At 43.8% G+C, this 17,440-nt stretch overlaps 1 protein-coding gene across 1 annotated transcript in view; it reads right to left on the minus strand.

Annotated features, from left to right (window-relative positions):
- CACNA1B (calcium voltage-gated channel subunit alpha1 B) overlaps positions 1-17,440 on the minus strand; it is a 362,074-nt gene that overhangs the window by 290,326 nt on the left and 54,308 nt on the right. The window contains exon 3 of the mRNA XM_066580423.1: positions 13,439-13,578. Coding sequence (XP_066436520.1) covers positions 13,439-13,578 — 140 coding nt within the window. The remainder of the gene's footprint in view (positions 1-13,438; positions 13,579-17,440) is intronic.

The following is a 17,440-nucleotide window of genomic DNA, read 5'->3' on the forward strand; positions in this document are numbered from 1 at the left end:
GTAGTTCTATCCTACAGTAGTACATAAGGGCGGCCATACTGTGTGATCAGGTAATGCAGCCTGCTGGCTATACATGCAAAGATATCCCAGAGCTGAAGAACGAGAAGTTTCTTCATTGGGAAGCATTAGGAATCCTTCGCACAGGGGTATATGGTAGAATAACTAAATGCAACCCATGGTCTTTGATGTGTGTCTCGTAACTCTTCCAATGCACTTTGCATTGGTTGGAACCGACAGATTAAGTATCACAGACATCACAATTATCATTAAAGGGGTTCTGTCATTAAAAAAAAAAAATCCTATACTTACCTATTCCTCCTCCGTCAGTCTACTTACCAAATCCCTTCCCACCCGATCTTCTCCTGGCTCCTGCAGATGGGGAATGGGGAGGGTGACCTCACCTCCATTTGGCTGATTCCTCTCCTTCCTGTGAGGTTATGTACATTGCTGACAATCTTCTTCCTGCCAGGCAATGTACGTTACGTCACAGTTCACAGACCAGTGCGGGGGGAGGGCGCTCTACTTCAGAGACTGCTCATATGAGCAGTCTCTGAAATATAATTAGCATTCCTTCCTAGAACAACGTGATCTTCACTGACCGGCCCGGAGAAGGATGTGAGGAATGCAGCCTTCATAACAAGCCGGCTGGCATGCGGTGGGGTGACCCGGGGGCACTGCAGAAGCTCAGCGAGGAGAAGATGTGGTAAGGCGACTGACGGGGGAGGAATAGGTAAGTATAGAATTTTTTTTTTTAATGACAAAACCCCCTTTATGTTCGTTGATTGTAGCTAGAACAATTGATAAGGTGGCCATACACATTGGACTAATGATGCATTAACATGGGCTGATTATTTGCCTGTTTCTCCAACAGTCTGTCCGCGTACATGATGAGCTGATATCTGAGCAAGCGCTCGTTGTCGGCTGATCGACTCATTTATGCTACCATAAAAAGCGCTCTCTGGTTGTCGGCTCATCTCCCTATGTAAATAGGGAATGGGGGGGAGGGTTGAAAAGATCCATTAGCCCTATATAGCCAATCATCTGCCATGTATTAATGGCAGTAAACAAGCGTCAATTGACATGCTTTGTCATAACAGTGGGACAATTCTCAGGCCATGTAAATGGGCTCTAAGGTTGGCTTAACTCAGGACCACGAAACATTTGTTCTGCAGGTATCAGGGGAAAAAATGATTGGGCATATTTAATTTCAACATGCCCAATCCTTTGTGGTCAAGGCAGATAAGCAGCAACTAGAGGTACCTCGTAGCGGATTTCCCTCTCCCCATTGTTAACACATGCAAACCTGGATGAACCAAGCATACTGTCAGGGCTTAAACCCAGGACCTCTCGCGCTCCAGGTGTCAGCTCTTCCTGCTGAGCTATCCAGTCATCTGGACAGCTCTCCTGCTGGACTTAGCCATAATCTTGTACTCCTTGTCTGGTTCCCTGTCCAGGCCCCGCCCTGCTCCTGATTGGGCAAACTATAAAAGCCTGGCCCTTCCACTGCATCAGTGCATGATTATTGCGCTCCTGACGATAGTCTAGCTCCTCTCTCCCCATGATCTACCGATACAAGCTGTTACCAACCTCTGGCTTTCCTCTGACCACGTTACCTGCCTGCTCCCTGCATACTGCAAACTGTGATACACCGTTACCAACCCTTGGCTAATCCTGACTACGCTATCTGTCTGCACGGGTTACAAAACTGAGACTCTAAACTAGATCCAGACCACTTACACATGCAAGTATATATGGGGTGCAGAGGAATAGCTGTTGGTCGAACAAGAGTTAGGTCAACAGCTATCGAATGTTTGTTGCAAGTTTTGCATCTACAAGAGGCTTCAGAAATGAGCAACAACATTGAAAATGCAAATTCTGAATTGATTAGGATCTAACAACATTACGCCCATTCAGGGCAGCCATTTAGTAAAATGAATTAACACACGAGAAAGCGTCCATCATGTTGGACTGCATCGAGTCACTTAAAAAAGCTGAAAAATTTATTGACGTGAACTGGGCCTTTATATCAGCGAATCGGGCCACTTTGTAGGCTACTTCAATACCGATGAACATTCATCACATTGAGTCTATCATGACCAGTGACAATTTTATAGAATGAAACACATGAAGAAAATGAGGATGGCTTTCATGAATAGGACTTGTTGAATCATTGTTTCATATTACATCCAGTAGAGTATGAGTCAGCGGCATTTGGATGTCCCATATGTATGGCTTACTACATGGAAACATTTGGAAGCAGTCTTCATACAGTGTAAATATTGTTAAACGAGTTTCACCAGGCTTACAATTATCTCAATAACAGACTCAGTAACGAGAACCGTGGAAGGATCCTTGTAGAAATACATTTCATGTTATAGATTTAGCCGGACGTCTTTATTCAATGTGCTTGGCTGCTATCTGCCTTGAAGAGTTTCTTCCGTGTTTGACATGTGAATCAGATATGTTACGGGTCACATGGGTGCGATCCAGAAAAAAATGTTGTGTATTTCAATGTAGAAATGAAATACACGCTATTTGCTAAATAATAACTTTCAATGTCATTAGTTATTATATAAGCATATAGCCATTTTTAAGTGTCAACATAGTGCCTTCCATTACTACCTCTTGGGCTGCATAGTTTGAATACTCTAACTGTAAGGAATCCTTTCCAATATTGATGTCTCCTCCACTCATAAAGAACATTCCAATCCTTTGTAAAGTCCTTGGAAAAGATAAACTATCTATCAGGTCTTTGTACTGACCACACGTGTATTTATATATGTGAGATCACCATCCAGCGGGAATCTGGAGCTGTGTCACAAAGTGAAGAATTCAAAAATTTTGCCGAGAACTAGTAAAAAGGGTTTTTCCAGAAACAGCACCATGTCTGTCCATGGGCAGTAAAGGTATTGCATCTCATCTATATTCCAGTGAGAGGTGCTATAAACTGCAATACCAGACACAACCCATGGACAGAGATGGTGCTGTTTTTGCAAACAGAGCAGACCCTTTTTTTTCTATTCCTGGACAATGCCCGTTGAACAATTCAGCACTGCAAGAAAGGATATGGACTCTTAGTGTCACTACTTCTTGGCATGGGTTCCTCTATGGCTCTAGGGATAGCTGTTCTTCAATAGGATCCCCTTCAAGGAGGAACTGGCTTGACTCCATGCCAACCACATGTCAAAGACTTCAGGTTAATATCAGTTGCAGCAAAGCAGACAGAACAGGAAAGTCAACCGATGCCAAAACCGAACCAAAACAAAGACAAACAAAGATAACTGCGAGCCGACGTCAAGCCTGGATGACGAGATTCTGTGCCACGGTCAAGAATGAATCAAAATGGTAGGTCGAAAACGCAATACTCAATATCTCATGAGGAAGAGAATATTAACCCTACACCTGACGACATCTCATGTATGACCAATGCATAAACCTGACAACTACAGAGCTGGATTGGGAAATGGCAAGTAGCCACCAGTCCTTAATCTACACTACAGAGGAAAAGTAGTCGGCTGAGAAATAATTTGTGGCAAGTTTTATATGGAGCAAAATAATTTTCAAAACTATTTTGAAGCCTTGGATACTTCTACAAACTAAACCAAGTGACTCTAACGACTGTGTTAGTCAGGGTAGTTCATAGAGAAAAGGGGACTTTACCAAAATTAAAAATGGGGGCCGTCGGGTGAGAGACCTCCGATAAACATGATCAAGAATCAAGACAGGCACCACAAACATAAATGAACAGGGTGCAGCCAAGGTGTGTCTCGTAAATCAGGGGTCCCCAACTCCAGTCCTCAGGGACCACCAACAGGTCATGTTTTCAGGATATCCTATGGTAAGAACACCTGTGGCAATGTCTGAGGCACCGACAATAATTACATCACCTGTGCAATACTGAGGAAATCCTGAAAACATGACCTGTTGGGGTCCCTGAGGACTGGGGTTGGCGAACACTGTCGTAAATAACAATAGAATCAAAAAGAGAGAGAAGCAGACACACATGGAAGAGAATGGGAAGAGGGGCAAATCTTTATTGTAAATATAAGAAAAAAAATGTGCATAACACAGGAGAAGAAAAGAATAAAAAACCTTTAAAAATAATCGAGACAAAAAACAAACCAAATCCCCACAATAAAATTTTTAATATACTATGGATGGAGTAATCATAGTATAAAACAATCGATCAGCCACTCAGATCACTTAAAAGATGGAATATAGACTGCAAGCCTAAGGCCCCGTTCCTACGGACGGATTTCCGCCGCGTAATTCGCGGGGGAAATCCGCTGCGTTGCCCGCAGCTATTAGGTTCTATTGAACCTAATAGCTCAGGGCTCACGGTGCGGAATTCCACCGCGGAATTCCACACCGTGAAATCTACCGTCCTCACCCGCGGCATGCTCTATTTGCCGCGGGTGTATGCGCGGACGGCTTCCATTGCAGTCAATGGAAGCCGTCCGTTCGCGCTATCTTCCGCTGTAGCACAGCAGAAGATAGCGTGAAACCGCTTCCCCGCCTACCGCCGGCCACGTCATGTGACGTGGTGGGCGTGTCATGTAACGCTGTGGGCGTGTCATGTGACGTGGCCGGCGTGTCATGTGACGCGGTGGGCGTGTCATGTGACGTGGCCGGCATCTCACATGATGCTGCGGCGCGTCACGCCGAAGCGTCATGCGGGAGCGAGGACTCCGGATCCGCAGGTAAGTTTGGGGGTCTCTGGGGGGCACCGTGACGGGCTCCGCCGCGGAATTCCCGGCCGTGTGCAGCCGGCCTAAAAGACAAGTATTCTGGGTTCACAAAATTGATTAAAGAGGTGTATGTAACAATAAACCCATCCCTGGTATCATGCAAAAAAGGCATATCTATGAGTCTTGCTACCGTAAGGACTAATGCCCGCTGCTGGATTTATGCAACGTTCCCAGCGGCGTAAATCCGCGGCAGAATAACGCAGCTATTAGGTTCTATTGAACCTAATGTCTAAGTCCTGACATGCGGGATTCTACTGCGGATTTACGCTGCGGGGAAAAAACATCGCAGTATACTCTATTTTACTGCATTTTTCAGCGACGGGAGGTCTCCATTAATATAGTATTATTGGAGACCGCAGAAACGCGCGGTAATAAGCGCATTTTTCCACGATCGCCAGTGGGGACTTTTTTGTTTCTACCCGCTGGATTCTGTCCGTGGGCAGAAGGCCTTGGTGTAGCTTCATCAGGTATAAGTTAGAACAATACAAATGCCCTTTATATAACAACATCAAAATCTCCCATGATGCCCCAACATCCCATCCAAACACACACGCATGCGCAAACAATAGGGGAAGATATACGACGATCATACAGACATACGTAGGACAATCAACATATATCCTTCCTTATTGCTGCGCATGCGCCAGGTTGTTATGGGTTATCATTCATTTCTAGGTTTAGTGTCACTTTAACAGAATTTATACAGATAGCCCTGCATCCAACCGGTTTTGAAATGACCCATAATCCATCCTGTTCCTACGATTTGGAGGACGGGAGTCTATTGGTTGGTTACACTACTCTAAATTGTTTGACACAAACATTTGTAACTCTTGCCAAGGAAAATGAATTAATAATGTTTTGATATCTACAGACTCCATTACAGATACCTAGATAAGGTAAGTCACCAATGAAGGCAAGCTTAAAGAATGGAGGATTTCTGAATATCGCTAAGGCCTCCTGCACACGGGCGGATTCACATTGCGAAATCTGGAGTGGGATTCCGCCTCTGGACTCTACAGCAAATCCAGCCCATAGCATGCTATGAGAAAACACGATTTCCTGCCCACGAGCGGAAATCGATTGCGCTTTTCCACTCGCCAGGGAGAAATAGCAGCATGTTCCGATTTTGTGCGGGTTACGCACGGCCGGCTTCAATTGAAGCCATAATGCAGTCATCGTTGCAGGAGCTGCGCCATAGTGATGGCGCAGCGTCCTCTGTACTGTGCATGTGCCGGCCAGCACTCCAGCCTGCATCAGAGGAGAAGACGGCGGAGCGGTAAGCTGAGGTCACCGGACGGGCACCGGCTCGAACTCCTCAGCGGAAATCCAACATGCGGGGTCCGACCCACCCGTGTACAGCGGCCTTAGTATTATAGAACTTAAAGGGTGCGTCTAGCACTAAAGCAACCCTTCAGTTTCAGGACAATATTCTGTCCCGGGTCAGGGGAGTATATTACCTGCAGTATATTACCTCTGATCTGCCGGTTTCAGCCATCCAAGATAGTGGCAGCATTTTCCTAACTAGCTAGCTAATGCACACTGTGAACTGCTCTCTTATTGGCCAGTACTGATCACATGAGCAGCTCTGGCTAGTCAGAGAGCAGGCATAGAGCACCGGTAGTCTAACACTACCAATGCATTGTGGGGATTAGGTAATATGAAGATTACATTGGCCTTCTTGGACAGCTGAAAACAGGCCAAGAAACTGCCGGATCAGAGGAATGGCAGAGAAGAACAGCTGCAGTTAATGCAATCCCCTCCACCTCTGGCCCCAGGACAGAATATTGTCCCCAAACCAGAGGGTCCCTTAAAAAAAAAATCTCCTTTTTAAAGAAATGGCTCCACACCTGACCACAGGGTGTATCTGCTATTTCTCAGCTCTACTGAAGTAAATGAGACTAAGCTGCAATACCACACACAGCCTGTATTCTGGTGTGGCACTGTTTTTGAAAGAAAAAAAGCCATAATTGTCTAATCCTGGACAATTCCTTTAATGAATCCAATCCTTATGTTCTGGCCTTTCTATGCTGATCCATCCCAAAATAACGCAGCACAACCACCACTAGAATGGGACTAAAAATACCTTCTGGGCCCAAAGAAGAGAGCAATTTGATAGAATGGCACTGCACTGCCGTAATTAACGGTTTGTTCAAGCCTTTAGCTTATTTTTTTTACACCCCCTACCCCCAATCAAATTCTATTACAAAAGGTGCAAAATCTACAATGAGAGATCGCCAGATGAAGGAAGAGGAGGCGTGGAAAGTTGATAAAATAACACGCAAACCAATGTGGAAAATGAAAGGCAAGAAACTTAATAGAGACAAGTTAATACAGCTGTCAAGTTAGTTCTTTCCAAAGAAGGAATAGGCGGGTTGCTGGTGGTTGGGGGTATCAGGCTCATCAATTCTACTTGTTTTGTTCCCTATCTCAATAACACTATAATTGCTGCATTCAGTATATGAACATTTGCAGCTGCCAGAAATCCCAATACCAGAATTCATTAGTGGCCTTTTTTCCCCCCTGCACAACGCGTTCCAAGTTAAAAATGTGATCAAAATAGCTTTCAAAGCGTCTCCTCCTCTGCCTCTCGCAGAGCAAAGGGAGCGAATGTACAGGTGGAAGTATTCTGCTAAAAGTTTTATGGACTCAATGTACTTCATACAAGAAAGGAAGATCAGAGCATCTGCCGACCTAACAGAAAATTACATAGGACTAGGTAGAAATTCATTGCAAGAAAGTGTCTAAAATCTTGGGGGGGCATAGAGAATAAGTTTGAAATCTACTGACTCCTAGAAAAGGAAAGGGGGCCCTTATTACAGCCTCCTGTGCAAGGACATGTGTACCATAAAGTTAGCTCTGGCGCCCCTGGTGTAAGAGGATCCATTCCAACTTGGTTGTAATGTTAATGGGTGGCGAGAACCTGCACATGGATGTGGTCTCTACATGTTCCACAATGTCAGGGGTACGTCCTTTCGATGTTAGCAGAGATGGGACACAGGTTGCAGCCAAACCAAACAGTTCTGTACTCGGCAGACGGGTACCAGGAACGCACGTACACAATGCAGGCAGCCCGACTTTGCAGCCCTTCCGGAATCAAGAACCACAGTGTCAACAACAGCAATTTCAGACTTGTTCGTGGGTACTACAATGTCAGCACACACAGGCCTTTCTCACCACCATTGTCCAGAGCGTTCTCACAGGGCTGTAAGAGACTCCCCCCTTAAGGACCAAAGGTGTGACAATGCTTAAGCACCAAGATGGCCGCTCCAAACGCAACTGAGCATGCTCACTGGGAACTTTCTGGTGGCTAGGGACATTGTTATATAAAGAGTAATGTTTGCTGTGTTACAGAGAGCAGCAGGGACCGTATGAGAGCTGAAAGGAGGTGCGACAGTCTGCTGAGAAGCTTCTGCTAAGGAGGTGCAACAGTCTCCAGAGGAGCTGCTGGTGGTGAAAGGCTGGACCCTAGAAGTGAGAAGGGCTGTTGTGGAGGCCAGAGAGTACTAGAGGCACAATCTACTGGAGTCATCAGGTCTGCGTCTATGAGCAATGGAAACAGTGCGGTGGAGTGGTATTCGTGACCGGAGGTCAGTGGAAGTGGTGACTCCCACACAGCACAACCAGAAGTGGGGCCGACCTCCAACAAATAGGAGCGCACAATGATTCTTGCTCAAAATTCGCTCAAAGACAGCTTTTGAGCAAGAATCGTTGGGTGTAAATGCATGGACATCGTGCAGTTTTTGTGCACAAGTCGTTCCTCACTCAATCCTAGTTTTCGTGAATTGAGCAATGAACTCTTATCAGTGTTGCAGGCTGTTATCACAGTCGGCAGCGCTGATAAGATTCTTTCAGCTCGCGTCCCGCTGGTAGTTCACGGCGGGATGCAAGCTGTAATAGCGTAGAACAATACAGCTGTTTGCTTAAGCAAAACAGCTGTATTGTTCACCGAATGATAGCTGCGGTGTCCCGCTGCGCCTGCATAGCTCTGAAGTAGCTACTTAGCTACTATAGACTATGCAAAGATGATCGCTGAAAACCGTCACTCAAACTATTGTTTGAGCGATCATCTGTCAGTGTAAATGGGGTATTAATTGTTAGGAATGTGCTAGTGTCAAGCAGCACCTGAAAAAAGTCTGAATTGTTGCCTATTGAGACCTCGTTATTGGCTCTTCCGGGTATTCCATTTAAAATCCCCAAAATGGCACCAATGGACAGAATCTACCTTGATCATTAATAAGAACTGCTGAAACGGAGACCAACAAATCCCCTTGTCATCAGGTTTCCATTCATTTCCAGCAATTTGTGCAGGAAAGAATAATGTGGTGTACTGCGCTATTCTTTCCGGCACAAAATGCCGGAAATGAACCTATTGGTGTTCCTCCTATTGGTGTCCATTTCAGCAGTTTTCATGAGTGACCAAAATAGGTTCAATCCAGCCTTGACCTTTTTTGGGGTCCCATCAAATTTACAACTTGATGGCATCCCAGAATGGAGCCAATAACGAAGTCAGGCTCTTGTTACCTTTGCTACGAGGGCCCCCTCTTCTCTATGTATGCCACTGCTCCGGTGCCCTCTAAAATATATCCAGGAGCCTGAGACAAGTGCATTACAGTTAATCCAGCTGTGAGTAAAAGCACACATCGCTGGGAATATGCATATTTTATGCTGCCATTTCCAGCAGGCATGGAGTAGTGTCAGCAGGAAAAGTGTCACATGAAAGGACCTCTCCGAGAGTGCAGATGAAGTCGGAGTGTTTCCTTGGTAAGGTTGCACATTATAATAATTGTAAGACCTCTTATCACTTATGTATTTACAACACACCTGTCCTTCCATCTCTGAGATAGGTATAGATGAGTTTAGCTTCAATGATTTTCCCAGATTTTTGGTTGAAAAGTGTGAAAAATGGATAAATGTTTCATCATCCAATTCAACTCACTTGACACTGAAAACTTAGAAAAACTTTAGCAGCACCCTATGCCCACAGTAACTTCTGCATCAGGGTGATGCTGTGTTCTGGTACTACCCTGGGTAATTAATTACACCCAGCTTTACAGTCATGGGTCTCTGCTTTCTATAGCTTGTGCACTATGGGCTATTTGGATGGGCCGTTTGTTCCCAGGAAAGCTTTAGCTTTGTCGTTTATGCTATTGAGATGATGAGACCACCATAAACGTTACAAAAACCAGTGCCTACACGTATGCAATTTTGGTCCATTAAAAGTGCACAGTTTACACTGCGTATGTGCGTTTTTAGTGCGTATGTGCGTTTTTTTTACATTTATGTTGCAATTGTTTTTCACAAGTGCAAAAAAAAGCAGGAAGGCCCGATTGGTGTCACACTTTTTTCCCACTGTTTCCTGCCAACAGTATAAAAAAATGCAGTGAATACATACGTAACGGCATATTTGCTGCATTTTTATGTGATCCAATTGACTTTTAACGGGTGATTATGGTCCATCACATGGACCAAAATAGGATATGCAGCAGTCAAGCACATAGAAAATGCATGTCTGCATACACCAACGCAAATCAATGCTGTTATATGCTGCTGTATTTCCGTATCCGGTGTCAGTCACGCTGAACAACACTGTATGAAATTCCAAAACTTTTTAGCATACTCCATGAAAGTTGTAGTTTTTGGACCATGATGACTTCTGCTAGGTCCGGGATCATGCTTTTAGAGCTTGCCTCCCAAATGTCCAAATTTCTGCAGGACCTTGCTTATTTTCAGGTTCTGTCCTGCCATCCTGGCCGGCATACAGTGACCCACTTTCGACTGTGTCAGGACAGAGACACAGTTGAATACAGTCAGAGGCATACACGAGGGCAAAGGACAAAGCTTGAGGCCTCGTTCACACAAGATACAAAATCTCGCTACAAAATCATCGCTACAAAAGGCATGTATGTGAACCCCATGGTCCCCAATGCGTTCTTTCTGACTACAAAACACAGTGATGATTTTGTAGCCCGTGTGAACGAGGCCTAACTAGTGCTGCTGCAGGTCAGACTGCAGCTTAGTGCAATGTAGAGTCTGACTCCTCCCCTGTCTCCTGTTCTCAGTAGGATCACCAGAGAGCAGGAGATGGGAACAGGTAGCAGTCAGGCTGTGCATTGCACTGAGTTAAGATGTGACCTGAAGCAGTGCAAGTTAAAGTTTGTCCTCTTTATTACTTTGAGGGGCATAGAATGGGCATTATTAAAATGAAGGGGTACAGAGTGGCACTATGACTTATAGGGGCACAGGGGGCTCTATTACTTAGTAGGGGTACAGAGGAGGAACTATTTAAGCTTGCATAAAAGGGCATTATTACTTTGAGGGGCTAAGAGTTAAAATATTAATGAGGGAACACAGAGGGATATATATATATATATATATATATATATATATATATATATATATATATATATATATATATATATATATATATATATATATATATATATATATAAATAAAGGTGAAAGCCCACACTGACTGACTAACTGATTGACTGACTCGCCACTAATTCTCTAACTTCCCAATGTCGTACAAACATGAAACTTGGCAGGAGCATTCTTTGGGTCCTACATAAGAAAGTAAAGGGGTCACAACTTGATTATTCAATGCTAAGTGCAAAAGTATTGGCACCCCTATGTAATGTACCTAACCTAATTCTCCAACTTCCTAGTGTTGTACAAACATGTAAGGCCTCAGTCAGACGGGCGTTTTTTCGCGCGTTTTGCGCATCGCATGTCGGATGCGCATACGCAAATCGCGTGACCGGAGGCGAAAAATCGCAGGAAAAATCTGCACCTACCCGCGTTTATCGTCGCTGCAAAACGCCCGTCTGACCGGAGAAAAATCGCCGTGCGCATCAAAATGCGCATGAAACTTCGTCTGACCGGCGAAAAAAATGATTTTGGTGCGCACATAAAACGGCGAACGCAGATAGGCGCGATTTGCGAATCGTCGTGTCCTATAATTTTTCGCAAAAGCGGACATGTGACCGATATCATAGCGAACTATTGGTTCTATATATGCGCGAAACGCATGTGCATGCGCAAAACGCGCGAAAAAACGCCCGTCTGACTGAGGCCTAATTTGGCGCGAACATTCTTTAGGTCCTAAATAGGAAACGTAAAGGGATCACAACTCGATTATTCAATGCTAATTGCAAACGTAAGTGCACCCTTATGTAATGTAACTTCCTGATGTCGTACAAGTGTGACATTTGGCACAAGCATTCTTTAGGTCCTAAGTGAGAAGAGTGGGAGGGGTGGCATATTCAGCAGAAGGACATCGGTGCATGCAGCCTGAGGAGAATCTAATGCTCCTCTATGTGTACACATATTTTATTCCTCGGTTCCTCTAAAATAACCACGACTTCATAAAATTTTCCGTGCGAACAACACATAAACACCTGTATCAAATTATCTCGGGTGAAGCCGGGTATATCAGCTAGTTATTAATAAGAGGGAGCACAAAGTGATACTATAACACAGAGGAGCATTATTACTTTGAGGAATTAAGAGAGGCAATATTAATTGGAGGGGGCACAGAATGGGCATTATTAATATTAGGAGGCACAGAGTAGCACTATTGCTTACAGGGGTACAGACGGGAACTATTATTTCATAGGGGTACAGAGAGAGAACTATTTGAGGGAGAATAGAGGGGCATTATTAGTTTGAGGGGCTCAGAGTGGCACTATTACTTTGAGGGGGCATAGTTATTATGAGAGAGCACATCACTGTGCACTATAGCATACAGGGGCATTATTACCTGGAGACACACAAAGCAGCACTATTAATTTCAGGGGGCACTGAATGGACATTGTTAAAATGAGGGAGCACAGTGGTACTATAGCATAAAGTGGAATTATTATTTTGAAGGGCCAAGAGTGGCGCTATCATGTTGAGGGGGCACAGAGTGATATTATTAATGTGGGGGGCACAAAGTAGCAACAAAGCCCCAAAAGGCATTATTACTTTGAGGAGAACAGAGTGGCACTATTACTTTATGGGGGCACAGAGGGGTAATATTACTTTAAGGGGGCACTGAGGGGCAGGGTTAGTGGTGTGGCTTAAAGTAAATAAAAATTGCTGCCAAGTGTGCCGCAGGGATTGTCTCTACTTTCATTCTTTCAAAGTTAAGAGGTGTTTATTTCATTGAGATATGACTCCACCTGACATGGGAGTCAAATGATCTTATGGATCCGGTGGGGCAGGGTTAGAGAATGGTTCGTTCAGCTAAAATAGGAGCTACATGGAGACTTCAGTCAGCTCCAGCATGGTCATAGATCCTAACTCCCAATGTCATATTGTCTTGTTACAATTCATCAGCTGCAATAACCTGAGCAACATGGCGACATGTCAAGTAAACCTTCTGTTTATTCCGATTTTTGGGTTATTCTGAGCCATAATATTACAGCAAGTTGTAAATGAATGGACTGCAACATCATGAGACACACTATAAGCCCTCCAGAGTAATGGAAATTAGCCGGAGGGCATGCCTGGTCTTATTCTGTCTGTATCATCACCATATAACCTCCCCGAGTAAAGATCTGTATGAAGAGTTGCTTTATCCACTGCAGTAAACGTAAACAGCAAAAGCAATGCAGACATAACTGAATGTATAACCGATGACTTCAGGACTCATCTTGGATACATATATTAGCATCACAATAGAAGTATATGGAAAGATATGCACTTACCCTGTGAGCACAACTACAAAGTCCATGACATTCCAACCATTCCGGAGGTATGAGCCTTTATGAAATACAAAGCCTAAGGCGATGATCTTGATGCCAGCTTCAAAACAGAATATGCCAATAAAATATGGTTCTGTATCATCCTAAAAACAAAAAAGGCAACCTGAATTAAAGAGAGTACAATACTTAAATGACGCAGTACAGCATGATATAAGGTGTGATATATAATTAGTAAAATATATAACATCCTAAACTATCACAGACAGTTTTATCAGAAACCACAGTGGGAATCGCCCATGAGGAAACCAGTGGATGCCATGGAGGACCAGGGGTCCAGCGCAGAATAGAGTCCAGGAGACAGGAGTGTAGCTAGGAGGAAGGCAGAGACTGGCAGCGAATATACCGGAGTGCTTTGTGGTATAGCAAACAGTCCCCTGAATGAAAGAACACCATTAAGATTGAAAAAATGGGAGTATGGTGAACCTGAAGAACGTACAAATGGGAGTAAGGTGCAACCTGAAGAACGTACAAATGCACAGAAATGTTAGTTCAACTTCTCTGTTTATTAGTGTAACCAGTGAATAGACACGTTCTGAGGCAGACACACCTCTTCTTCAGTTAATGCATCTATTCACTGGTTACACTAATAAACAGAGAGGTTGAGCTAACACTTCTGCGCATTTGTATACTATTCAGGTTGCACCTTACTCCCAAATTTGTTCCCTTTTAATGGTGTTTTTACTGTCATGTCCGCCCTTATCATAGAATGGTAGAGTTGGAAGGGACCTCCAGGGTCATCGGGTCCAACCCCCTGCTCAGTGCAGGATCACTAAATCCTCACAGACAGATGTCTGTCCAGCCTTTGTTTGAACACTTCCATTGAAGGAGAACTCACCACCTCCCATGGGATTGACTGTATATGGCTTGGCTGCGCCTGTTACTCAATTCACATATGATTTGAGGGTATATCCCCCATAAGAAACCCTTCATATAAAAAAATTCTACCCATTTCCTCTGTGGGGTTGCTCCACTCCTCCTTTTATCTACTATTATGCTTAGCTACACCTCTGCCATAAGGTCCTGCTGGAGTTGTTATTATTATTATGTAAATCTATTCTCTCTTTGGTCTGTGAGTACAATTAGAGCATTATGATATCTAATGCCCCATCACCATAGCAGGTTGAGCCTTCACTAACATTTGCCTTAGTGAGCCCAAGGTACCCCACTTGAGGCTGCATGAAACAGAAAATGTTCCATATTGTAATTTAACACTTTGGGATGTTAATAGTTCACATTTAACCACTGGCTAGATTTGCTTGCAGTGTCACTCCTGCCCACATGGAGTGCTGTTAAGTGGAATCATTTCTATGAGTAGCAGGAAGCACATATTCTATAGCACCACCTAGTGGTAGAACTATTTAGTGTATTAATGTATTACAGCCCAAAAAATAAATGACAATACCCGATATTTAATGCCTGTTGCGCTTTTTGTTGTACATATGTGTTTTTAAAGGACTTTTCTGCCACTAAACAATTGTTCACCTATTCTCCGGATAAGTAATCAATAGTTGATCAGCAGAGGTATGCTGCCTGGGATCCCCAACAATCAGCTGATTGATGTGACAGTGGCGCTTGGATAAACACTACTGTCACTTCAGTCCATACCAGGTGTAATGCTGTACATTGTATAGCAGCTGTGCTTGGTATTGCAACTCAATCCTATTCATTTGAATGGGATGGAGCCGCTATCAGGCCATGTGACCAATGAATGTCCTGAGAAGATGCCATAGAGTTCATCCGAGTGCCATGGCCTCTTCAACCAGCTAATCACCTCTACTAGCAGCAGATCACCACTGTTCAACTATTGAGGACTTATCCTGAGCATAGGTCATCAACAGTATAGTCACGGAAACCTCTTTAACCCCTTAATGATACTGCCCTTTTTTTCCATTTTCGTTTTTCCTTCCCCCCTTTTAAAAAATCGTAACTCCTTTATTCATCTATCGACGTCGCTGTATGATGGCTTGCTTTTTGCAGGATGAGATGTATTTAATGTACCATATAATGTACTGAAAAACTTTTTTATAGTTTTAAAAAGTGGAGTAAAACTTAAAAAATGACATTCTGCCATCTTTCAGTGCGTCTTGTTTCTACGGCGCACAAACTGCAACAGAAACGACATGATAACTTTATTCTATGGGTCAGTAAGATTACTACGATACCAAACTTGTATAATTTTTTTTTGCTGTGCTACTTTTATTTTTTTTTCAATGACATTTAATTTTTTTAAATTATTTTCTGCCGCCATCTTCTGCACGCAATAATTTTTTTTTTCTGTCGACACAGTTGTGTGAGGGCTCCTTTTTTGTGAGATTTCCTGTAGTTTACTTTGGTACCATTTCGGAATGCATACAACTTTTTGATCGATTTTTATTGCACTTTTTCTGGGAAACAGGGTGACAAAGTGCATTTCTGGCACTATTTTTTTTCCGGACGACATTCACCGTGCGGGTAAATAATGCTCTACTTTGATAGATCAGACTTTTACGGATGCGGCTATACCAAATTTGTATTTTTGTTTTATGATTTTTTTTCACAATTAGTAAAACTTTATTGATCTTATTTTTACTTTTTTTTAAGTCCCCCTGGGGAACCACAACTAGCGATGCTAGCTATAGCATTACATCATACTGCAATCTGACAGGCAGTCTATAAATCCACCCCACAGGGATGGCTTGATAGGCAGACTTCTAAGTCAGCCCTGGCTGCCATTACACCCGCACATCTCCCTACTATCTCATCGCGCGCGGGGGGGGAAACCTACCAAACATCATTCGGAGTATTTAAAGGGTTAATAGCCACGATCGGCCGCGCGGCTGATTGCAGCTATTACCCGCGGATGTCAGCTGTAATAAACAGCTGACACCCGTGCTGTATGAAGAGAGGTCGCCTTGCGATCTCTGTTCATACATACCCCAAAATATACGTCAAATAGCGGGAAGGGGTTAAAGGGACACTAACTTTTCAGGCAACTTCTGCTCATCTACTAACGTGTGTTCATCTCATCATCTTTGTATTATACTTGCATTAAAAATTTGGTTGCTTTACCACTCTAAATCACATTTGAAGTGACTGCCACTAGGGAGTCTCTCTTCCAGCATCTCTGCAAACCACTCTCTGCCATTAGGTACAGAGCTTCCTTAATAACAAGGACACTGTGAAGTTTCCATAGCAACAGGAGAAAGGGCTATCTTCACAGGCAACTGCCCTGCACTTACAGGCTGCAACCTGACAGATCAGCAGACACTGTGATAATGATCTCCACAGTCTCTGCCTCTCCTGCTGTTAACCAGTGTGATTGTGTGTCTGCGTGTATGCTCACATAACACACATATTATAGCGAGTTTACTAACTTTTCGGGCCACAATGTATCTAAATGACCTGGAAAAGCAAAGAGGTGGGCATTCAGATACTGCCTACCTGCTGATTGGACCTCAAACTGTGCAATGCAGCATGAGAAATCAGGGCAAGAACATGCAGGACAGTGAACTACTGGCAAAATGTTAAACCTCCCTTAAGGCTAATTTCTCACACGGGCAAGCGCGATATTGGGCTGCAAAACTCGGCCTGATATCGCGCTCAGGAAGTACAATGTCCCCGTGGATGTAAAGCGTTTTTGTGTCAAAAACATGCCTCATCACTTCAGGGAAGTAGTTATCCTTAAAGGGGAAACCTCACATCACACTTGAAAACAATGGGCGAGGAACTGCGAGGAAACGCCCAAAGACAGGAGATGCCACGATAATTTCCCGCAGCGTGATGTGGGGAAAAAAGAATTGGGTTCATATTTGCGTGAGATTTGTGCGTCTTGCAACACACAAATCTTGCGTGATTTTCTCAGCCATGTGAAAGCGGCCTAAAGTGGAATGCAAACCGCAGAGCAACAGAAAAATGAGGAAGACCGCCTGAAAATCTGAGCTTACAGGTATGAAACAGGGCACAAAC

This window comes from Eleutherodactylus coqui, chromosome 10 (assembly GCF_035609145.1).
Source record: "Eleutherodactylus coqui strain aEleCoq1 chromosome 10, aEleCoq1.hap1, whole genome shotgun sequence".
Classification (NCBI taxonomy): domain Eukaryota; kingdom Metazoa; phylum Chordata; class Amphibia; order Anura; family Eleutherodactylidae; genus Eleutherodactylus; species Eleutherodactylus coqui.